The sequence below is a fragment of the Poecilia formosa genome, unplaced genomic scaffold, assembly GCF_000485575.1.
Source record: "Poecilia formosa unplaced genomic scaffold, Poecilia_formosa-5.1.2 Scaffold61, whole genome shotgun sequence".
Classification (NCBI taxonomy): domain Eukaryota; kingdom Metazoa; phylum Chordata; class Actinopteri; order Cyprinodontiformes; family Poeciliidae; genus Poecilia; species Poecilia formosa.
The window spans coordinates 759070-784748 of NW_006800000.1; the positions used below are offsets into that span (position 1 = coordinate 759070).

General features: G+C 37.9%; 1 protein-coding gene and 1 long non-coding RNA gene across 6 annotated transcripts in view; both read left to right on the top strand.

The window, feature by feature from the left end:
- The window catches only part of syt7b (synaptotagmin VIIb), a 102037-nt gene extending 84599 nt beyond the window's left edge, over positions 1-17438 (top strand). For all 5 annotated transcript variants that reach the window (XM_016672444.1, XM_016672446.1, XM_016672447.1 and 2 more), the window contains 6 exons: positions 8229-8364; positions 13657-13924; positions 14018-14187; positions 14559-14673; positions 14857-15056; positions 16533-17438. In XM_016672444.1, coding sequence (XP_016527930.1) covers positions 8229-8364; positions 13657-13924; positions 14018-14187; positions 14559-14673; positions 14857-15056; positions 16533-16637 — 994 coding nt within the window. In that variant the 3' untranslated portion in view covers positions 16638-17438. The remainder of the gene's footprint in view (positions 1-8228; positions 8365-13656; positions 13925-14017; positions 14188-14558; positions 14674-14856; positions 15057-16532) is intronic.
- A 681-nt stretch (positions 17439-18119) lies between these two features.
- On the top strand, positions 18120-22649 carry LOC107836463 (uncharacterized). Its single transcript, XR_001662367.1, has 2 exons — positions 18120-20290; positions 20840-22649. It is a non-coding gene; the product is annotated as an uncharacterized LOC107836463 (long non-coding RNA).
- Positions 22650-25679: the final 3030 nt, after the last annotated feature.

A 25679-nucleotide genomic window follows, 5' to 3' on the forward strand; every position in this document is an offset into this window, starting at 1 on the left:
TAACACAGTGTGTTATAGATCAAGCAGGAAGTTGTCACCTTATCACAGCTGACATATTTGGAAAGTCAACTCTTTCCAAAGTTAGTCTTAGGCAGCAATCACAGAGAGTCTCACCATAATAAGTCTCCAGGCTCCCTGCTATCAGTCCCTACTGTAGTCCTCCGAACCAGTGGTGGCCTGAGAGGGAAGATGATTGGAAGGAACAAAAGAAAAAAAAAAAAAAAAGAGATGTAGGTCAGCACAAAGGAGGATCTTTTGGAAAAAGAAAAACTGTCAAAAATTCAACTGCAGCTCATTCACAATTCCTTCTGCTGCTGCCTTGGTCACAGAGTTGATTTAAGGCAGGCCGTGAAAGAGGAGGTGCTGAAGGTGACAGTGATCAGCTCTAGATGTCAGTAATCAAATGTTATTGATTTTGTTCAGAATTTTTACAGAATGAAAGGGGACATTTTATGTTGTGCTTTATGCATAAATCTATAAAAAATAAAAAAAAAAGAGCTACGCCCAGTGGATAAATCTTTAAAAACAGGACGGGGGGTGGGGGGGAGTTTGTTCCAGCAGCACCTGGCCGGTCCATCTTCGTAGATGGCTCCATTAGTTGTATTAGCTGCCGTTCTGTGGAGGGGGAGGAGGCTCAGTGATTTGTCCCTGCTGAAGGGGAGCGCTGACTGCGCTGACATTGAAACCTGGGCCTCATCCATCAAAAGACATGGGAGCAATATTGCATTTTTGTGGTCTCCTAGGGCGACTGTATGATCAGCAAGACCCAGATACAGAATGTTTATGGAGACACACTTCCTACCCTGGTCCTGCTGGTTCGGTTCATCCTTCAAGTTTTCACCCAACCATTCGCTCTTATCCTTCCTTCTCTGTTGTTTGTTTTTTGGACCCCCCCCCCATCCACATTTTTCCCTTTGGATTCCACCTCGTATCCTCATCTCTTCTTCAGTCCTCCATCGCCGCCGTCTCTCATTCTCTGGTTCATCTAATTGCATAAAAGCCTTCCTTCTTATTCTCTTTGTTGTTATGCCAGTTTTCTCTCCTCTTTCCCTTTCCACTATCACTATTCATTTTATCCCGGTTTTCCTGAGGGTGTTGACTGGTGCTGCGATGGAAACAATGTCACATCAGTGCATCTCTATCAGTGTAGATGACTGTCAGTCTGGCAAGACTGACAGTCTCCTATGCAAGACATAGGAGACATAGGAGACATGTCCCATGTCTCCTATGTCTCCATGGGACATAGGAGAAGATAAGATGTCTCTGCATTGTGAAGCTTTTAATGTTTAGCTTCATTGCTAAACATTAAAAGGAGAAATTAGATGCTTTTTTGCTGCTTCATTGTAATAAAGTAAATGTGATGTTGCAGTAAGACTCATGTCCTTCAGCATTTTGATTAAAGCTTTGACTGAGAATGCTTAATTTTCTGAACAGTTTAGTTTAATTATCTGACATCACTCATAAGAAGGCCTACATTATTTTTAAACTATTCTCCTGGTTGAAGCCAAGCGTTTAGCACAATATTTACTATTATCAGTCCATATGAATAATTTTATTCCAAGGTAGAGTATGCCGATGATTATGTTGTGACTTCTTGAATTTGAATTTTCAGTGAATTGACTTTTTACGAGTATTCTGTGGTTACAGGCGAATGTTACCTGAAGACTTTAAGCAGGTGTTTTTTATTTATTTTAATTTACAATAAAAATTATTGACTTTTTAATTAATTTTGAATACAATATTTTATTTGTTATGAAAAGACAAGTTTTTCTGCATTTTAAATATATTATTTACGCTGTTTCATTTCACTTAACTCATTTGGATAGGTGTTAACTTAAGTCATTATTTCATCTAAAATGAACATTTTACTTTCAGATCAAGCGAAACAAGTTTAAAACAACTTTGCTACTCCACATCTGATGTCGTGACATAAAATTTTGTCAAGATTCACAGAATGCATATCCAAAAGTACAAGCCACAGTGAAACAGCAAAAGAACACTCTAAGAGAAAAGATTACTTGAAATCATAAGTTACGAGATGGATACGAGAAAATTTCTGATGTGCTGAACATCCTGTGGAGTTCAGCTAAATCCATCATAAAGAAAGGGAAGGGATATGGTGGCAGAAAGGTGGTGGCACCAAACAGCTGAACTCACCCAGTCCTTTGAGTCTCCATGTAGATTTAGAGGTTGTGTTCTGGGCAAATATATTAGCTCAGGCTGATCAATTCAAGCTTTTCTATTGTTTATTTTATGTTGTTTCTGCATTATTGCTGCTTCAAACTGTTCAAGCAGAGCAGTCCACAGAGCATGCAGTAGCTGAGGCGAGGACTGATTCAATTGTTTTTTATTCCAGGTTGGTCCCTGATAGTACGGAAACGCAAGTTTATCATCAAGCAACGTGTTTTTTATTTGTTTGTTTTTTCCATTTTACCAGTTCCCCTTACGTTTTTCGATTTCCACAGGAGGAACCAGTATGTTTGAGGTGAACACAACCAAAGGTGTCCTTCTAGTTAACTGAGATGTTGTAAATTAGCATTTTAGAAAGTTAAAAATCTATGACCTTTTCATCATCTAGATTTTGAAAAATTGCTAAGAAGCATAACTATCTTTGTATACATAAATGTCTGACTTTAAAAAAATGTAATCTAAAAGTTTAATTATTCTGGCATTTAGCAAATATAAATTACTCCCGTTATCCAGCTGACCTAAAACAGGAATTATTTATTCAATGTCATTTTCTATCCTTCATTGGTTGTAATCGCTCCACAAATGGAGGAAAAACTAAATGCCATCCCCAAGCTTCCAAAAATGCATGAACATATTTCCCAGACTTTATAAGTTGCTTTTCCTTCTCTGTTCTTGTGACTGTACTCTTTACTAACAGACGTAATTTCCAACCCAGACTTTTGTACAGTAATAACATCTCTGATCCACATCTATCAGAGCTTGATGAATGATGCATGTCTCTTTCTTTTATCCAGTCTCAGTTAATCAACACTGGGCAGGCTCTCCAGCAGACAATATACATGGGACATATGAGAAGATAAGATGTCTCTGCATTGTCCTTCGGGGTGTAATGACCTGCTTTGTCCAATTACACAGAAGATGGCTTTCAACTCAAATTGAGGCCAGGAGGTTAGAAGTCAGGGTTTCTGCGCTTCCCTTCATGTCAAGTCAAATTGAAGGGGCAGTTTCTTCAGGCTCATTCCTATCAACCCCCTCACGAGATCGCTTGCCTCTGTGTGGGCGCACCTATTTGTTTCGTTTTAAAGACTTGCTGGCAGTTTAATTACATTTCCCTTCCATTAAAAAGGCTAAGTGTTAAATAACAGCAAAGTTTGTTTCAGTCAGATTACCGAGATTGATTTAGCAGGAGGAGAAGGAAGCTCCATGGGTGCTCATTCCTGTTTTAGCCTGTTGAGTGTCATGACTGGAGGTTATCTTGCACTTCTCTTTTTGACATTTACAAATCAGCCATTTGCAGCATAAGCGCATACTCGCACTTTGGCGCTCATGAGGAGATGTTTTCACACAGTGTTGGAGGAGTGCAGCCATGGGGAAGTTAAAGAGTGTGTTTCAGAAGCCTCTACAAACACTCGGTCCCTTTGCCTTCAGGGCTGTGTGCTATTTTCAATATATTGCCCTCTATGTTGAACTTTCTTGGATTTTGCTGGCCTATTTCGGAGGCTCCTGTTTCCATCGTTACTGAAACCCTGTGAAAAATGTATGATGGTCAGGAGTACAACCTCAAGAGAGAGCACACTCTTTCGTAGTCATGGCTACAACAACCTCTGAAGGATGAATTATGTAACTGGTGTTGTGGTTTAGATGAAAACGTCCCTGGCAGGCAAGAAGGGGCAATCTACGGCTTTAGACACTTATCCTTTAGACACTTATTCTCTGTTTTCAAACAGTTACGTTCGCATTCACAATTTTTTTGTAGCCGTTCTAGCTGAATAAATTTTGAGTATTCAAGGTACATTTATTCTTTTTCCACAACAGCATTTCATGTCTAAATCGTGTGTCAACGTCTAAACCCAAAGAACTAACTAGTTTTAACGCAGCACCACTTTCCTGTATGAAACTGCGTTAATTTTGATCCTGAGTATATGTTTAAACATCTGTACATGCGTACATGAAGGAGCTCATTCAATTACCAACCCTAGTCTCCGCAGAAGTTGTTAGCGTGTCAGCATATGTTGTTTAATGTCAACCTGTTCTGCTTTGGCAGGTCTTTGTCTTCAATCAACATCATCGATTGCTAATCTGTGTTGGAACTATGACATGCTGAGACCACTTTTTTTTTCTTTTTTTTTACTGAGCACAGATGTTATATTTTTTTACACCTGATAAACACAGACTTTTCTCAGTGATAGCAGCACAGCAACCTGGGCTTTGCATGACCTAGATAACGTGAGTCAAAGATTAAAATTTAAACAGTAAAATGAAAACTAGATCTGCAAAGCAAATCTAAGTGAAACAGCCCAGCTGTGTTTTTAAAAGGTTGATCCTTCCTTGATTCAAAGGGTCTTTATGAAGGCGTCCACAAAGCCAGACCCTCCTACAGGGAAGCATGCAAGTAGAGACCCATCTGACAGGCATGTATTATCTACTGTACAATCAAAGTAAAGAGAGCCTCGGTCATGTGGCTGAGCTACAATTGGTTTGGTGTAAAGAGCACCAAATATAACACAAGAATTGCCCTGTAATTATTATAAAACAAGCATTGTGTAATATGATTAAAAGAAAATGTAATATAACTCATCATTGCTACTTTAAGCTTAACTTCAAAGGCGTTGTTCTCATTAGAGGATCAATATGTGTGTGAAGTGTGTGAAGCAGCAGGTTGGAAATGAATCACAGGTAGCAAATTAACATCTATCATTTCAACTATCATTTACAGAAATGGGATGATTTTAAGGTTGTATGTTAACAAATTAGGCAATAATGGTGATGGGAAGTTTGACTCGTTTCAGAGAGCTAGCTCTTGAGACACACATCGGCTCCCAAACGGCTCTGTATTTATTATCATCTGTTGCCTCACATTTCATCCCAACGTGGAAAATATGAATGGTTTGCATATTAATAAGTCCACTTGCATTAAGTGTTTTTATGAGAAGTCTTATACTTGCCCAATTGAATGTATTTCTTAAAAAAAAAGCTATCATTCTTAGTTTTGTGTGATATTTTAATCAAGCATTTTATTTTTGTTTGACACACACACAAATGAACAGAACCATTACAGAAAATGAACCAAACTCAGTAACCAAACTATGTCCAGTACACTGCTGTCCCCCCTCTTTGTTTCCATATAATACTATGATCCGATGTCCTCACATGTGATTGGCCACGAGGCAGCCATGCTGCCAATCAAAGCAAAGTTCTGTCATTAACAGGGAGGAGCCACAGACTGTGAGAACTGAACAACAAAAGGAAAAAAAAAGTGAGGAGCCAGCTCTCACTCGATGGGCATCCGCTCTTCTGATTCACTACAAAGCATCAGCTATAAGAGCCATCAATAGATGACAATATTCATGTAAATATTTGCTGTACTGATGGTCATAAGGAGTTTTCTAATTTAGTTTTCTGAGGGGAGTTTTTGTGTCTGGCACAAAGAAGAGAAGAACAGTCAGTAAATTCACAGCTCAGGATCACTTTGCCTCTTTAGCATTCCATAGTAACGTTACATATCATATTGTATATCATTTTATATGTCATATATCATATCATATTTATCATGTGTTATCAATTTAAATTTCACTCTTCTGTTTTTAAATCTTTCCAAATGTTTATTTCTCTTGGGAATTAAATATTTTGATGAATTTTGGATGGACTCAGCACAGAGTAAAAAAAAACTCATGGGGTATAAATGACCCTTTCTTTTAAAAGGGGTAAGCATGTTTACCTAACAAAAAACTACATATGCATTCTCAAACAACTATTTTTTTTTAAAATAATTGGTTGAAAAAGTCGGATATGAAATGGCCAAAATTATCATAAAGTTAAGGCAAAGACAAATAGTGGCATGTTTGTAGTTATTTTTGGGACACACGCTGTCCCTTGATGTGTTAGGGGCTGATGCTAGGAGCTAAAATTAGCATCATGTTGACCTGCTGAAGAAAAGATTCTGCATTGTTTCAGATGTCTACATTAATAGACACTTGCTGAGGAAAGCTGTATTTGACAGGGCCATGAAACACAGAGCTTGCTATTCGAATTGAGTCATTCCCGCATTGTTTGCGCTCTGACCTGCAGATCACAGGAAATCTACGCAGAGTGACGAATCCATTCTTTTCTCTTCCATGCCGCATCCTTTCTCTTCCTCATTCAGCGTCGCTCTACTTCTGCTTGTCTCTTTGCTACAAAATCCCTGTCTGTCCCTTGCCCCTCCCGCTCCGTCGTCTGTCTGTTCTGTGTGCCCATGAAACATATCGGATCTCTTCCTCTTCTTGGCTTTAAAACATCTGACTCTTTAATCAAACTAAATTTGGTTCTGTTTGTTGGATTTTATCCGTGTCTTACTCTTACCTTAATTTATCTCTTAGTCTGTTTTGTGTGTTATTAAGGGTTTCCATTGATGTCTCGGTCTCACATCAGTTACCTCAATTTCTTGTGCTAATTAGTCCCTCGAGTTTTAGCCAATCTTTTACTTCACTTTTTCTCAGTCTTCTGGTATATCTTGATTCTTCTTAATTGCAAAGCCCTTGTGTTTACAGACAAAACAAAGGGAGTTTCTGTTTTCCATAGTTAAATATTTTTTGAAAGTCTTGATACTGTGATTCATTCTTTCATCTTAAAAGATATACAATATTTTATTTTAATGAAGAGCAATGACATTTATGCGTTTGCTGAACTGAGATACAAAAATAGCTGGTAAATTAAGAACAGAAGATTTTAGCAAATCTTTATTTTGACATCCAACATGGCATCTCAACATTGATTTGTGCTTAAAGACTGCCCTGCATGATGCACAGTATATATTTGAAGGTAGAACTGTCTTTTAACCCTCCCTCAATCTAAACAGATGGGGTCACAAACTTTGTACTATTTGCACGGTCTGGTCTGGTTGCACTGACCCCACATATGCTTTGACGCTTTTTTTTTGTGAATTTTTCAAAATTGACGGTCTGACGGGACACACCGTCAGACAGTGACCAAATGTTATGGTCACTGTTCGACCATAACATTTGCAACTCTAAGACCGCAGGAGGGTTGAATAATAAATGCATAGGATATGAAATTATAGCATATATAATCTTATCAACATGTTTTGAAAAACCTTTAAATTTCTATATGAAAGTGATGAGAAAGGAAAGGAAGAAAAGAAGGAAGAAAAGAAAGAAAGGAAAGGAAGCATCAACAAGCAGGTCTGCATGCTTTTATGAAGGTGTCTACTAGCAGCACCTTCAGGTTCTGATTGTGGTGCATCAGAACCTTTACGAAGCACCACAAATATTATTTGGTATAAGTATAGAAAGAGCAACATATGTTCCAATCCAGATGATTTAATCAGGAAGATGGTGCCAAAGCTTTTTTTCTGCTGGTTCGTGTCTCCAGTATAAATCGGTCTGATAACTTTGCTGGTCCACCTGTTGTTCACATTTCTCCTCCTATTTGACTTTTTTGTTTCCATTTTTACACTTTCAGTTGCTGAGTTTTCTTTGTTACATTATGTTAAAAGAAAATGCGCTACTAAACAATGGTATGTTACAGTGGTAAAGATTTAGCCTTTGCATCTTTGCTCTCTAATGAAGCATTAGTTGTTGCTTCATAGCCAATAGGTCTTTGGTTTGAATCTCTTTTATGCATTTTGTGCGTGCGTGCGTGCGTGCGTGCATGTGTGTGTGTGTGTGTGTGTGTTGACTTTTTGACCAGATGCATTACAGCCTCATAGCAATGCATGGCAGTTTAATTGATAAATGCATGGTTTTAAATTGACCGAGTGTTAAAGGACATAGTTTAGTGTTTATTACATAAACAAATGTAATTTTGACAATTAAAACCAAAGTGTTTGAATGTAATATTGGACAAAAAAGTGATTAAGTGGTGAAATTGTGCAATTTTGCTGTCAAATTTATGTTTTCACTTCATCAATGCTACATTTGAAAGCGTGCGACAGGAAAACCACAGAAAGAACTTAGAAGAATGTGACAAAATGGTTCTCGCCAATAGACCAATATTGGCGTCTCTTTGAGGATGTGTCTATTTTGTGTGCACTTTACCAGAACTCCAGGAAACAAACCAGGCAGGAGTCCCAGAGGTCAGACCCCAGACGAAACTGGACGCCGGCAGGGGCAGAACCACGAAGCCAACTCTTCTGTCACCGACTTAGCCAACTCGGTCACCAGTGACGTGCTTATGGTAACTTTCAGCATACAGTATACAATTTTGTCAGATTCTATTTAGAATGACTTACCAAGTTGTTTATGGATAGATTCAATGCAGTGTTATTATTTGTTTGTTTTAAGGGTGATTGTGTATGATTGATTCGTAAATCAGAAATAAGTGGTTTAAAAAAAAAAGATGCTGGACACACACTAGTGATAAAAATCAGCTAAATTCTTAAGAAAGATCTTGAGAACTTTTAGAAAGCCTGAAGAAATATTGATCCAAAACACTCCAAAACATTTCAAGGAGATTTGGCTCATAAAAAAAAAAATTGAAGACTGAAATCTTCATAAAACAAATAAATGTATGGGTGCAAAATAGGCATTTAATGTTTTGGGACATTCTTTGCGAGGTTTACAGATCACTAAGGTTATTTGCTTTTATATTTAATAGCATTACTCCTAAGCCAAATAGAGCTGCTGCCACCATATAAGTCATTTTTTTTGTAAATAATACATTCTGTTTGTGGAGATGGAGGCCCACGCTTTAGAAGGAAAGTTGTACAAAAGGTGTTTCATCTTCTATTCTCTCAGATAGAAATGTCTTCAACCCACTCGTCTCTCCCACCTGTGGAGCATTACAGTTCGCTCCTGCCGTGGAGTTTTCTGTGTTAACTCAGATGTGCAATAATCATCCTCCTGAAGAAAGAGCAGGGAGGGGGAGGCGGGCATGTCCCTTCTTCAGAGAGGCTTGGTAATTAGCTGTGAAGGAACATGCGGTGACGTGGGTGCTGTGAGAATATGGCAGAGATGGGTGCGAGTACTTTGCAATTACGGGGGTTTCATGGGGATTCTGTAAAATTCACGCTGGCAGCTGTTAATGATAATGCTTGTGTTGGGCAGTTTTGCCAAAGGCATCTATAGAAAGCTCCTTTGAAGCTAAAAATATTCTCCTCTTGCACTTTTGAGCCCCTTTGAGTGGCTTTTTTTCTGTTATGGGAAAAGCAGTGCCTATATATACACACGGTGTTTTATTCCGCAGAGAAAAAGTGAGTGTGAAAAGTCATGAGGTGTCATTTTGTATATACATCGAACCATCTGAAGCGTCTCAGGTCTTGGGCGTTGGGATAGGATGGCTGGAGGGCTGACAAAAGCTTTCATTTTGTGTGATGCTCATGGCATGAAAAGTGTCTTCAGTCCAACATTATCCTTCAGTTGCACATCTGCAGAGGATTAAATATGCTTTTTAAACCTCATTTTGTAATATTCAACTTTTTTTTTTTCTTTTGGAAAAACCAACAACACGAAGCAACGACAAAGATACTAATGATTGGTTTAATGGAGTCCTTTAAAATTTGATTTATCTTTTGGCGTGCGTGCGTGCGTGCGTGCGTGTTGCCTAACCATACTCAACACAGATTCAGGTTATTTTGTTCATCTTCAAGACCAAAATCACTGTCTCAAATTCTTCATTTTCAAGCACTTTATTGACAGGTATGTTCAGGTCTTAGTTCCAACTAAATTGCCTTTCTCCCAGTCAGTGAGAGCAAAAACAAGAATAAAACAAAATCTGCAGTAATCAAAACATTTTATGTATTCTTGCTGTTACGGTTTACCAGCCTTATTGTCTGTGAAACGAAGCTATTGCAGTGTTTACAGTGGAACTCTGTATTTTGTTGGCTTTTAACAGAAAAACAGAGACAGCAAGTGGAAATGCCAATGGGCTACAACAGGGGTCCCCAAGCTACAGCCTGCCTCCCTGAACAATACTGGATCCGGCCCGCCTCCTCATTTGGTCCGGCCCCCTGAACAATACCTGAGAGCATTCAGTGTTTTTTTTTTCATATATATGTGGATTTTTCTTCAACCACCAGGGGGGCTTTTGAGCAGATATGAAATTTAGTTTCCCTCAATGGAATATATACTAGTCAGTACCAGTCACCGTTTCGCTCACGGTTTTTTTCCATTTGCATTCTGGGTAAAAATCTATCTACAAACACTAATATGTCGTCGGCAGTAATCCAGCCCCCCCGCCCCCCGTCAACAAAACTTTTCTAAGGGTTCTTTCTCGAAAAACTAAGACCGGCCCCCGACCAGAAAAGGGAACAGTCATTTGGCCCGCAGGAAAAAGTTTGGGGACCCCTGGGCTACAACAAACTTGCCCTGTTCCAGATTTTGTAAGAAGTTCATAGGAGTTAATCAGTCAAATAGCTTCTGATTTCATGGAGTAGTATTTTGGGGTATAAGAGTATGGGGTATCGAATGGTGTGAGGTTTCAACTGTATGATAAACTTCACAAAAGTACAGCATGGTTTCACGCTATATATATATAAAAAAAATTTGTCAGTTTAATTTCTTTTGCCTTCTAATTGTTCTTATTATTGGTGCAGATATAATGATCGTTATCTCTATGTATTTTTATTGTTGTACAAAATTTAAGAAACAATAGAATACTTAGTGCACAAAATATTTTACCTGTTTGATGTGTTGATCTTTTTACAGTAACACAAGGTAAAAAAAAACAAACTAATATAAGACATCTGCATGGGGCTTCCTGCTCAGGAAGAACCTGTAGTCAGCTGCTGAATAATACTTTACTCAAAGCTTGCCAACTATACATTAAGACATCACTCCTTCAAGAGTGATGAGTTAGTTTTAACATGATGGAGGTGATATTTTCAGAGACAAATTTCCCTCTTTTTATTAAAAAAAAACATAGGTTGTGGGCTTCTTTCTACCAGCTGACTTGCAGTTTGTTTCAATATGTAAGGGAAGGACGATGCAGTTTCACTTCATGCTCCATGCCACTAAAGAGAACACCAATCCCATTCACTGTCTCTGACATCTTTTAGCATTTTTGTAGAGTGTGAGATAAGTATTTGATAGAAAATTTCAATCATTTTGAAGCGGTACATTTTCAAAACCAATGTTATTCCTTTTTGTCGGCAACTAGTCCACGCTTACAGCTTTGAAAAACTGTAACAGATGGGAGGGCCACATGAATGAATGGAGAGTGCTCAAATGTAGAAAACCTCATTTAGGCCAGCTGTTGGGTGGAGGACCACATAATTAAAAGTGATCAAACTAATTATGGACAATAAAATTGAATACTAAAGTTTTCAAATGTCTTCCTGAGTAATCCCCCCCACCAGAATCAACTTTCCAGCCCGAATCTCTTTACGTTTCCCTTGACCGACAGCATCACCCATTCGTCAGTCTATTTGGTAACAGTTATTCAGTCTCTCATTTTCTCGCAGTTGTTCAGAGTTTAAGGTGTGTTTTTTAATCACCTTACTGTGTCTGTGACAGCACACACAGAATGTGTGTGCTGTCACCTGTTTCTAAATGTGGGCAATAAATTATCTTTGATGAAGTTTGTACCGGTGGACAGCCTGTTCATTTTTGTTTTCTAATTGTTCCACATCTGTGTATTTAGCTGCAGAATTGAGTATGTGGACTGTCTCAGCAGCAACAAAAAAAAAAAAAAAAAAAAACCTGGCTCAGTTATTTCTACCAACGTTAAAATGCTTTTGGTGGCGGCAGTCTGGTGGTGTGGGACAGCATCTCTCTCCCTGGCGAAACGGGGCTTGTCATTAGCGAAGGCACTCCAAACGTGGAGAGATGTAAAGACGTAATTCTGCTACAAGTGGCCAATCATATATATTTCCTCTCTTGGGGATCAAACTCCAAGATGGTCAGAAGCAGGAAGCCTCTTTCACAGAACATTTCCATCATAAACCCATAAGGATGAGCCACCTCTCAGATTCCTTTTACTGTTCACAGATTACAAGTTGAGACAGCAATATCCAGCACAGCTGTTAGCCAGGAGGTGTTGTGCTGCACTGCTGTCAGCACCATGCATGAAATCTGTTGAAGTCTAACTACGCTGTTTTATCCTCGACAATAATTCCGAATGGAGTATTTTGCCTGAGCAAATAGTTTAAATTTAAGTTTGCCTGCGATGGTTTCTGATCAGATATTCGGAATGGAGAAGATGGAACGGCCTTCCTGCAGCCATCTGCTCAAGCTGAATGAAAGCTTGTGGGATCAGCTTGGGCATACTGTGCAGGCCAGAATTACTAACACAACCACATTGACTTACTTATGACAAATGCTGTTTGAGGAATGGGGATGCCATCCTATGCTATAGAGAGTCCAAACTGGTGACCTGCACGAGGAGGTACCAGCTTTCTGTGGCTGTGCAGGGTTCTCTCTCATACTACTGAGGTCCTTGTTAGTTATGTAGGTAAACTGTTAAATTGCCAATGTGGCTTGTAATGAACAACCTGAAACAATAGAACAATCAGCTCTTCGGCATCAGCTGAGACGATTTGTTTTGGTTGCACAAGCCACAAACTTAACTTTGCTGACTAACCTGAAAATCTGTTTTTCAGTGACACCATTTAAAAAGAAAGTAAGTATGCTGTTGAATGATTGGAGACTTATTGCCTGAAAGCATTCCGACAGCAAACTCAAACTCAAATTTTCTTGCTGTTTGTGCTGCCTTCTGAGTACAACATGTCTTTAAGATATTTTGTTTTTTAATAGCTGTTGGTACTTATCCTTCAGCTTTCCTCTGTGAAAAGAAATTCTGAAGGAAAGTATCCCCAATGTTGGAGAAAAAATGCAATGATAAGGTTTTGATAAAAGGAGTGGCAAATGACATTTAGCACTGAAGGCCAGTTTTTGAATTTCTCAAAAGGAACTATTTGCTGCAATGCTTTTGAATGACTTGAATTTAATAGAAATGTTCAATATGGCTAAATTGAAATTCCCCAGTTTTCAAAATCGGAGATCTGGAACCAGATTACTCTTCCAAGTTGACTGGACCGCTTTTACATGAAATTGATGTATTCATAGTCCATAATACTCTTTTTTTTTTTTTTTAACAAGAGATAGTATGTACTATATATGAAACCCTACAGAAATACCCTGGTGGTGTTTTCCTTAAACGACAACAAATGGTATTCACTATTACATATTGGAAACACAATAACTTTCAAAAGAGTGAATAAACGAAACAAGTTTTAACAGTTCAGATACATCTTTGGGTGATATGTCTGATATGTTCATTGAGGCCTAAGCGAGTGTATAAAGTCCAAAAACAAATAAGTTTAAACTAGTTATCAATTTGCACTCTTGTAATAATATCTGCAATTACTATGTCAGGGTCACCTTCGTCATAAATGGCAGATTCACATCTTTTAAACACTTTACTGATTGTGTTTTTTTTTTGTTTTTTTCAGATTAGCTTCCAGTAACCACTGAAATGCTTCCACCACATGAATAAGATTAATGATTTAACTGTACGTTTCAAATGTCTCAGCTGTCACCAGGTTCTGAGGAGGACGAACACGAGGGTCCAGTGCTTGAGAAACTGGGTCGCATCCAGTTCAGTGTTGGATATAGCTTTCAGGACTCGACTCTCACTGTCAAAATTCTCAAAGGCCAGGATTTGCCTGCTAAGGATTTTTCAGGCACATCTGACCCTTTTGTGAAAATCTACCTGCTCCCAGACAAGAAGCACAAATTGGAGACTAAAGTCAAGAGGAAGAATCTAAACCCTCACTGGAATGAGACGTTTTTATTTGAAGGTATTATAAGAAGTCTTATTTCGCAGAGCCGCCACATGTTGCTCATGTCTCTGCGTTATGTGAACGGTTGCTCCTTGTCATTCTGTTTCTCAGGCTTCCCCTATGAAAAGGTGGTTCAGAGGACTCTCTACCTGCAGGTTCTTGACTACGACCGATTCAGCAGGAACGACCCCATCGGGGAGGTGTCCATCCCCCTCAACAAGCTGGACCTGGCCAACATGCAGACTTTCTGGAAGGAGCTGAAACCGTGCAGCGATGGCAGTGTAAGTCGAGGGGCAGAGCTCAGAGAGGAAGAAAGAAAAGAGGGAGGTAAAGAAGAAGAAGAAGAGGAAGAAGAAGTAGGAGAAAGGGACGGAGGAAGAAGATGGGGTAGAATGTGTGATGTCATTTCTGGCTGCTGTGATGCTCCCGGGGGAGATGTGGCAGCATAACGACGGGAGAGGGGAGGGAGGAAAATATGGAGAGGCTGACAGGTAGACGGAGACTACACAGACAGCCTGAAACGGGAACAGGGCTGCACAGCAGGAAGAGAGGGGAGAGAAATGAAAAAAAAAAACTAAACCAAAAAAAAGAAGGATAAAAAGTAAACAATTTCACGCTGTTGTTGTCTTGTATGATGTTCTATTTTTTACAGGGAAGTCGAGGGGATCTCCTAGTGTCCCTGTGCTATAATCCCACAGCCAACACCATCACTGTGAGCATCATCAAAGCACGCAACCTCAAAGCCATGGACATTGGAGGCACTTCTGGTATCAATGCTTCTTTGTCTGTTATTCTCATTTATGCATGCACTTCTTCAGAGTCACTGCTTCCAAATGGAAATTGCATTTTTGTTGTTGTTGTTGTTGTTCTGTTTGGAAAAAGAAACAAAATATGATACACTGGAAACCTCGGGCCGCCGTTGTAAACGTGGCGTGTTTTCTGTTTCTTAGACCCATACGTAAAAGTGTGGTTGATGCACAAAGACAAACGTGTGGAGAAGAAGAAGACGGTGGTAATGAAACGCTGCCTGAACCCTGTTTTTAACGAGTCCTTTCCCTTTGACGTGCCGGCCCACGTGTTGAGGGAGACCACCATAATTATCACCGTCATGGACAAGGACAGACTCAGTCGCAATGATGTCATTGGAAAGGTATCTCCTTCCTCTCTCTTTCACGCCTCTTCCTGCCTCTTCTTCTTTCCCTCTGTGTTTCTCTGACTCTGACAGACCATTAGCATCTGATGAATTAACCAGTCTCTACTGACCCCTACTGGAACGAGCGCATCTCCTTCTCTTTATGTCATTTGGAAACATGAGGAAAACTCTAAGTTAGAAACATATACTCTATTTAAATGTGCGGACAGTTGCTGTAATAAACATTTAGGCATTTCTATGCTAATAGAATAAATATGAAAAGAAGCGCTTATAGGAAAGCATTAAAGTGCAGTGATTTTGATGTTATTCCTTTATTTTCAATAGAAGCAATAAAGTGACAAAAGATGAATGTTGATATTGATTTTCTGCTCAGGAAGTAACTTTATTTGGCTGTCGTTGGTGGTTTCAATAATACTTCCAGGCAAAACAAACCTTGTGACACAGATTAGATTTGTATTTGAGCTGAACACAAATGTTTTGAAACAACCTACAGCTTCTCTATATATTGAACCACAGTTGTCATCGCAATGTCACTTTGTGCAAAATCACAAAGTATATCAGTCCAATGGAAAAAGTACAATGGACCGATAAGTCCAATATTTATTAAGAACTTTTATTTCAGGTTTCAGGCATTTACCCGATGCATATACATGATATGTTTGGTTAGATTAACGGATCCTAATGATCTTTAATGCTCACACCTTGTGAGCTGAGGTGCCAAAACCCTTACAAACAGGTGTGTATTTTGTGTTATGGCCAACTGTCACGAAAGTATAATCGATAACAATCATTGTCCTCATTGCATCTACATTTGTGTATGGATGCAATCTGCGCGTTGTGGTTAATTTTTGACAGCATTTTACTTATTTATTTTTGAACACCCAAACCTTAACTAAAACTTAAAATGGCTCATGCACTGTGCATGACTGACGTACATATTTGGTTTAAAAGCAAACACCCACATTTCACTACTAATGCTAAAGAAATGTTTAACTCTGAAATAAAAAGAATTTATGCAACATGTTGGAAATACACCAAACACAAACTCTATTCCCTCACACAAAGACAGAATAAACTCTGTCTGCACAGCTTGGATGAGTGGTACCAATTATACCCATTGTCACTGCAGGTGGTGTACGTCCTAACTAATCTTAACGACATTCATTATCTTCAAACACCCAGCAATTATAGTACTTTCCCTACTTTAGTACTCGGTAATAAGTTCTTAATAGAAGAGTGAAAATTTAGAGAAAATGTATTCTCGTTAAGTCTTATCCAAAGATCCATCATGACAATTTCAGCTTTATAGATTTGCAGGAGTTGCAGTAGGGCTCCCCCCAGCCCCCATGGAGGTTTTTTTTTTATTTTAAACGGTCTTAACCAAATGTCCAACTGGTTTTGAGATTGCTCTTTACTACTAACACCAATTTTTGTGTGATAATAAAGTAGGTATTAATTCTTTTTGTCTCCCAGATTTATCTTTCATGGAAGAGTGGCCCCGCAGAGGTAAAACACTGGAAAGACATGATAAGTCATCCTCGTAACACCGTGGCCCAGTGGCACTCTCTCAAAGCCTGAGGGGCCCAGCAGCCAAACAGCCTAAAGTGTTACCAGTCAAAACACCAAGACCCCTACCCCTCTCCCCAGCCTCCTCCTCTGAGAAGTCAACATGAGTCTCTCAGCACACATCCCTTTTCCCCTAAACGCAGTGTTGGACTCTGGACCATGTATCACCTCTTTGTTCTCAGGCCTCTTTGATATTCCTCGCCCTCAGTCCTTGTGAATCAGCCCTAAAATTGCACCCTCTTGTCAAGTTCTGATTGCCACCTGACTCCTTCACATCGGTTCGTCTGAACTTAAAAATGTCTTTGATGTCTTAGCTCCCTTGTGCCCTCTTTCTATACCATTTATTTCTCCGAGATCTCCCAATCTTTTCTTCCATCCTATCGGCCAGTCCTAGAGCCTAACATCAGAGCAGTGGCTCTTGCTGCCCATGGATACAAACTACCAACCAAAAATGAATCAAACTGATAGTCAAATCATCCTCTGGGGCAGCAAGAGGGACTGCGTTTGAACGGGTGTGACCTGTGGGATCCACGCACCACCTCCCGTCAAATGTCTTCACTCCTTCCATTTTCGTCTCTGATCCTCCATATCCTCAAAATGCCTAAAAAAAAAAAAAAAAATCAGGAATCCAGGCACAGAAGAAGTGACGGAGTGAATTTCAAACGGACTGGAAGTGGACTCTGTCGTTTAGGTTTTCTTTGATCATTTTCCCTCCTCACTGCCACCACTGTAATTCTCCCCTGGCTGAAACCCTTTTGTCGTCTGTGCGTGATGTGGGTGACGTGCCGTAGTCTGAAATAATGTTCTTCAATTTAAAAAGGGGGTATGAACATGAACATTTAACACTGGTTAGAAAAGGTGAGTGTGGAAAATATTTTTCTCTTAGAAAAGAAATCCCTCTGGACCAAATTTAAGGAGCAAAGTGATTATTCTAATTTTTCTTTCTTTTTTGGGGGGGATGAAGGGATAGAGGTTTAACAACTGTTCTTCCAGACACATAAAATAATCAAAAAGTCTCTTCCAACTGTGCGGTAGTGTGGATAAATGTGTGTATGTGTGAGGGGGGTATTTTAGACCTGCACTGCTAAATTAAAGCTGTTGATGTACACAAATCGCTCCTCATCGTGGAGGTAGAATTAGTAGAAATTATCACCTAATTGACGATTGCTAAATTCTCTGGAAGGAAACCCAAATTATGAACACACATACAGAAGTCAAGTTTATTTGTCATTTCCAACTGGTAGCTTAAAACAAACTCGCAGCACCCGTCAACCTGGTAAAGATGTGTAAAAAGCCTTGAAGTGAATTAATATTTGGAGTGGCACATTGTACAGGGGTAGAGTGTACGGCTCATTTTTCGGACTCTAGCTATCCGGGATTCAATTCCTGACCTTGGCATCCTGAAGCCCACTGGTGCCACAAACCAGAAGTAAAGTGATGTTTTATTAAAGTACCAAAATTTTCTTACGTTTTTATTTATTTATTTATTTATTTATTTATTTATTTATTTATTTATTTATTTATTTATTTATTTAATCTCCCTTAACCATCCTGCAAACCATGAGTGGTAATAGAATAAATTTTGACCATTGTCCAGCCATGTTTGTCACAGTTCCAATTAGTTGAAAGTTGGTTTAAACATTTCAATAATTGCTATTACTTATCTGTATGAGCAAATATAGGTGAGTAACTATTTCCCTGTAACCATTTTCTGTCTGTTAGAAATCACAAATAAGCCTGAGCATATTTCCCTCAGTTTACTCTGTTGGAAAGTGACTGAAAGAGTCACGACGGTACAATTGTATTTTTTATTTTATTTTATGTTTCTTCTACAATTGTACTTTTTCCTCCTACTGAATTCTGTCACTGCAATAAAAAATTAATTTATTTGAAGGCCGTTTATGCATCTTTGGTAGGGTTTCAGTTAATGGTAAAATCCTTTATGTGCCTGATATGATCTGTTGAAAAATATTATTGCAATGGTCTAAATCACTTCAGTATGACATCATAATAATCTTAGAGATGTCTTAGTAAAGAGTGCAAAACCTAAAACGTATGGGGATTTTTTTTTGCTTGTCAGTGGATCCTTTGGGTATAACGCTGAAACAAATAATGGCAGAAATCAAATATTTTTTTTAACAAGGTATTTTTTTAAGTGGTGAATTTAAACATAAATAAATAAATAAAAGAGCCTTAGTGTGATAAAATGTGTTTATTTATGTACATTGCATTTAATTACAAAAGCACTGCCAGTGTAAAGCAACAAATACACAAAGGGATGACAAAAGTAATATTCTAAATTGAAATGGCAACAGAAGAAGTATACAGGTCATAAAATAATCATGCAAGAAAGTTAGTTCATAATCTCAGGAAAGCTGATGCTAAAATAAAAAAATGTATACACAAAAGGAATTACTGAATCAATCCAATGGAATAAAAATTTGTTCCTGACAGAGAAAATTGACTCAATGTCCTTTTTTCTTTTGTTCCTTACAGCTGATGTTGAACTGACGTTCTCCACTTTAACATAAGATCTTTGAGATCTGCAGAGATGCAGTCAAAAGAATCAAAGTAAATCTGTACATTTACCCTTTACTTGACTTGTTTTGTAAATTTATCTGAACTAAAAGAAAAGTAACAAGAAGAAAATGACCAGAGAGAGTAAATTGTGACGTAATTACACATTCCAGTAAATTAAAACCACACTGTGCTTGTCGAGCACTGAGAACTGCAGTGCCTAGACTTAGTTAGAGCTGATTTTATGTTGGGGTCTGATTGAAGTACAGGTCAGCTTCCTGAGTGTTTGTTTTACTGCCTGAGAATGACCTCCATCGCATCCCACTTAGACACGTATCGATCACATGAATGAAAACAAATGAGACTAATAAAATCTGAGGGGAGTACTTTTACATTCCACAGTTTGTGTTTGTCTTCTGGAGGTGTGTATGTGCGTCTGCACTTTGTGCGCGTGTTGATATTTGGACTTTTTACTCTCTGTGTGCGTCTACGACGAGCTAGAGTTTGCCATTTTGATGCTGATCGGCATTGTTTACCGTTTTTTAATCCTGTATAGATTCAGATGTACAAAGACGAGTGTTGTTGTTTTGGTTTTCTTAAAGATTGTCAGTTTTTTGTAAGCATCACTGCACTTGTTAACGACAATGCTGGATCAAACCTCTCTTCACAGCAGGGTTATTTCATTGTGTCTGGTTTGGCTTGAGGGTTAAAACTCTTTTAAAAAAAAAAGCCTAAAGTCTTGAGATTAAACGTCTTTAACCTGACTATCATGACCCAGAGTTTTTGTTTAGACCAAAGCAGCTTCCAGCATTCTGCCCCGGATGTCCAGTGCCCTTACTATCTGATTCTGCCTCACGCAAATGGCGTCTCCTTAACATCTCAGCTGGCGCTCCACCAAAATGCCCCCATTGTGCACACATGCTTCCTGGCACAAAGCGTGCTGTGTGTGCCTTGTAAACTCTGCCACACCCTGCTCTTCACCATATGCGCTCGCACTCAGTTTGTCAGGAAGGGCGGGCGGGGCGGGGAGAGGTTAAAAAGGGGTGAGATGGGAGATGATCAGAATCATCTTTGATGTTAACTAAGTCTCAGGCCATAGCAGAGTGTTGAGCCTCCTGAAATAAGCAGCAATAAAAGCTGCCCTTGAAGTTCTTGTGTGTTGAGCAGGAGATTATTTTTAAATACTGATGAAAAATCATTCAGATTCAAAGGTTATGAGGATGTCACTTTAGTCGATGCTGTTTAAATATCGGGTGAAGACGTGGTGGAAACCAGATATTTACATACATTGCGCAAAAAAAGACATAACTTTTTTCTTCTCGCTGTGTTTTAGGTCAATTAGGATTATCAAAAAAGTTCCATTTACTAAATATAAAAATGGTGAATGATGTTTTTTTTGTTGTTGTTGTTGTTTGTTTTACTTTCTTTAGCTTCAGAAGTTTCTATCCATTTTTGTAGCATTACTAACATTGTGTGGTGTTGCTATAATATGTTCACATATTGTTCTTTCTTCATTATGTTAAATAATTTATTTAATGCACCAGTCCCTTCACCCTCAAACACTACTCAAGAGTTGTGAACATGTTTTCCAATAAACGCAACATTGATCATCATGCCAAAACACTTTTTTTCATTTTCATCAGACCACAACACATCTCCCCAAAAAGTAATGTCTTTGTCCCTGAGTGCATTTGTAGGCTTTTTCATGTACTTTTATGTTCTTTTTGGATTAATGGATTCGTTCTCTTTAATTGGCCTTTTAGTGCGTGCAAGATGGATAGTGATGCTCTTTTAGCAGCTTCAAGCAGCTTCTTCATAATGTCCTTTGGTTTTGTTGTGGGTTGGTTTGAAGATTATGCTCCAAAAGAAATATCCAACTCTTTGGAAGATAGAACCCATGTTTTGGGTTAAGTGACGGCTGGACATTCCCATTGTGTTTATTATACTTATTCATCATTTTTAGAATGATTGAATTTGGCAACTCCGGGTATCTAGAATTTTACCAAACAATGAACAAGACTTAAGGAAGTCCACATTTCTATTCCAGATATTTTGCATTATTTCTTTTGATTTTTCCTTGAAACCAGTGTATTTCACAAGCTGCTTTAAAACACAACCACAGATTTGCCTCCATATGATCAAAATAAATTAACTTATTAGAGTTGTTAATTTAACTGGTGGGTGCTGGCTTACTGTAAGGCTGTCTTTAATTGTTTTGATGTTACAGAGTCTAGATGTAAAATTTACCAGTTTACCGTGTTTAGCCATAATATTGTCTTCTGAAGTTTTCCAAACTGCTTAAACCCATAGTAGTCTTGGTACATGAACATTTCTAAATTAAAATTAATTCTTAAAAATTCTCAAAAAAGCATCATGCTTATTATTCTGGTATTTAGAAAAGATACATAGTTTTGGTAATCCCCACTGATCTAAAACAACAATAGATTAGTTAATGTCTCAGTGAAAAAATAAATAATTATGTCTTTTTATACCATATATATAAATATCTGGTTCAATATCAGCAAACCAGGGTTTCATTATGATAATAATTGTTTTTTGTTTTGTTTTGTTTTTTAGAAATCAAGCTAAAATTCTTCTTTCTACACACTCCATGTGGTCAGTCAATCACACCAAAATGTTTACTGGATAATCTCATGTTTCTGTTTTAGGGCATTCAATTAAGGAACTGCTGGAATCAAAGAGAGGTTAACCAGCAACATTTTTATTTACATAATGTACAGATAATTGTGATGTGTCCTGTATGTAAAAAAAAAAAAAAAAAAAAAAAACATTTATTGGGGTTGTTGATATCTGTCTGTCACTAACTCCTCTCTTTCACTTCCCTTTCTCATTGTAGTTACTCATCTGTGGGGTGCACAATGTTAAATATCAGCCATTTATTTTTTTTGAAATCTGTATAGTGTAAATAATAACATAAATGTGTATATAAAACAAATATTCTTCTGGTCTGGTATTGATATACATTTATTTTAAAAGTGCCTTTTAAAAAAAATTGTTCATAGAAGACATTTATTACAAAGATTCACTCGAGTGGTTCTACTATGAAGTCAGATGAAGCTTTAAAGATGGTAAGTTGTGTAAATGTCATGTTAAAAATTGAAGTGAAAATCAAGCCTCAGAAAACAAGCAACAGCATGTTAACACCTTTGCACCCAGCTTTTCCAAAGTGTTTCTTATTCGCTGATTTATACATAAATCCAGTCTACTTCTTGCTTACTGATGCAACATATTATTTAGTCGTACCTGCTTAGTTTCCATGTATCTCTCTTGACTGCATCCAATGTCCTATTCTGTAACAAAAATTCAACTCAACATGCTGAAGATGTCTTCCACACAGATTTAAAATTTGATCACATTTAGCTTTCATTTTTCTCTCCATTAAAAGCTGTGGTGTGTTGTCTCTTCTTTTTTTCTTTTTTTCTTTTGAGCTGTTGCACACATCTAATTAGGAAAACAACATTCTCCAACTCCTACACTTTTGAGTTTCAATACAACTTCAAAGTGAGACATCATCTTGGAGAAAGTGGTGCTTGGTATATTTCCAGGAAGTGTTTAATTTACCATCTCATCTGGTCTGATGCCTCTCGCTATTCAGAGCAATTTTGATTTGTGATCATCAGCGTAGAAAGCTCCAGCAGACTTGCGAGAGCAAGATAAAGGGACGTGGATGCCGTTGGTGGTGAAAAAGGTGAAAGCATGTTGAATCTGAAATTCCAGGTTGACTGCAGCGACGGGGATAAAACTGAGAGCTGTCACGACACCGGAAGCAGCGGCAGAGGATGACAGGAGCGCTGGGCTACAGATAGGCACAGTGGGTGTGCGTGGGAAACTTGAATAAACACTCTAAACAAGCTTCAGAGCAAGAAAGATGGGAATTGTGCCTCCCCTGCATGTGGGCTTGTAAGGTGGAATCCTTTTCCTCGTCTCTTTTTTCTTTTTCTTTTTTTTTCTTTTACAACCAATGTGGAGGATGTTCAACTATTGTCCTTTAATTTATTAAAAATAGGAATATGCATGGCCCACTTACAAAGTAGGCTTCTCTAAGGGCATTTATATTTTCTCTAGTTTCCTTTTTAATTGTTGTTGTTAAAATTATATTTAGATCTGTTTAATATTTTTTTATAAAATAAAAAAACAAGGCAGTCATGAGTACAAAGGTTTCAGACGTGTGACCATCTCATGTACAGTGTTTATAAAGTGTTAACACCTCAGTTATAAGACCAAGTTTCTGTGATTAAAAAAAATGACACTTTAATAAATAATTTCAAAATGTTTTTGCACAAATAATGAATACTTTCCTATGGAACTCAACTATAAAAATGTATGTTACAAGGAAAATGTTCAAAAATACAAAAACTAATAACGTAGTTTGCATTGGTTTTTTATCTTATGAGAATCTGCATCTGCTATTTTTCATGTATGTATTGATTTTCTTACATTGTATGTTTGACCTTACTGTTAAATTTCACATTGCTGTTCTTTTTGTGTGTGTTTTCATGTGTGCATAAAATGACAAAAATAAATAAATTCATTCTAAACTTGGTGGCAAAAGTGTCCAAACTCTTAAACTTACACTTTGCTGAAGCATTTTTTGATCTTTTTTTAGCATTCTACTTCTTGACTTGAATATTTTCAAATTTTCTTTGCAAAAGTTCTCCAAATCCAATACAATTTGTTCAATGCTCACATCAGTTTTTATTTATTTAGTTTTGCCCTCTGGATAGGTTACTCAAAACCTACATTTATCTGTCACAGAGTTGCTTTCTTGATGGGAAAGTAAGCTTGGACTCACTCTGATGCACTATAATGAAATCTCTTTTCATCTTCAGCTTTCTTGCAGACACATGAAGATCTTGGCTGACTGATATCTGGGGCAGTTCATAACTCATCCACCTGGACAAGTAAATCCTGAGTGGGATGCTGCCACCACTACGTTCAAGTGTGGTGTTGGTTCCATAAAGATTTGGGTTGTTTATGTGCAAAACACATTGCGGTTATAACTACAAAGTTCAAATTTGGTTTCATCAGACCGTAACGCTGAATCACAAGGTGTTAAAACAAAGTATTAAAATCAGTGAGCATTAAAACAGAAGCCAAAGATGTTAATGATGTTTTGCAACCTATTTTGTATTTGTAAAATAGGACACTTTTATACACACATTAAGACTTTGGATGAGCAAGAGGAAATCCATCCTCCCACCTGTTTCCATTAGTTCTTTAAATTATTCATCCTTTTTTGGTTCTCAAACGTGACAAACCATGCTCTTTAAATATGCAATATGACTAAACAACAATTTGCACAATTTGTGAAGTTTTTGCAGGTGCACAAATTGTTGCTTCGAGATTTTAAGACGTTAGTTTCATATGAAGTACAAATAAAAACATGCGGTAAATCATGTTAACGGTCAAGTCTGAAAGTGTTGCCAAATTTTTTTTACTCGTAACATTAGTTGTGTTCACTCTTGCAGACGACCCCTGAGCAAATAGTTTGCAGCAGATGTAGAATAAAAGAACACATAGAGGGAAAAGAAAAATCATTCACTTCAGATCCTTAAAGTGGCTCAATTTGCTTCAGTATTATGTACTTAGGGTAAACCTACTGGTAAATTTCCAACACTGACTAAGATTAACTGAGAGACAGATGGCTGAAGAGCAAATAAAACACAGAGGGGAACCCTTCTGACATCATCTCAGGTCTATTTTAAGAGAGGCTGAGAGGAAAAAAAAATCCCTGAAAAAAATGAAGGTCATCCTACTCATTGTATGTTGTTTTGCAAAAAGATTGAGCAATAAAATATAAATGAACCAATGACTTGTAACACCTTCACTTAGGATCATGCTCCATTATAATTCTGTGGACGTGCACAAGCCAGCTTGTCATCTGTTTTGAAATTCTGTGCACATCTTGTGGCCAGAGGGCATCTCCCTTCTGCAATCAGTACATGGTTCCAATGAGCCAACATGACACACAGTAGGACAAGAAACATTCTCTGTACTCCACACATACCAATCTGGTGGTGAAGCAGGAAAAACAGGGTAACAGAACAATGCCCTGTGTTGTAGGTTCTGATGAGTAAGAGGTTTAGCTTAACTTGTGGTGCCATTATACATTTTACAAAACAGACCATGAATTTAATAGGGTGACTTTATTTCATTATTTCTATAAAGGAACAGGATGTACTTGTAGATGAAAAAACAAGGTTCTTTGGATTATTCAAATGTAAAATTCCTATGCTTATTATGTAATAATATTTTTATCATGTTTTTTTTTTTTAAATAAGGTACTCAAATATTTATTTTTGGAGATCCATTCTCGCCCAAGATCAGTAGGTGCCTAAATAATATTAATAAAAAAAATCAAGGTAATCTGCTGCCATCTGGTGTCTGGAAATGGCAATGCAGGTGTTACAACCTTCATTATGCAACACGTCCAGTGAGCATTCTGTCAATCATGGCACCCTCCTGTCATGTGATCCACTCATGCAGTGAAGGAAGCATATCATGATTCACACAACA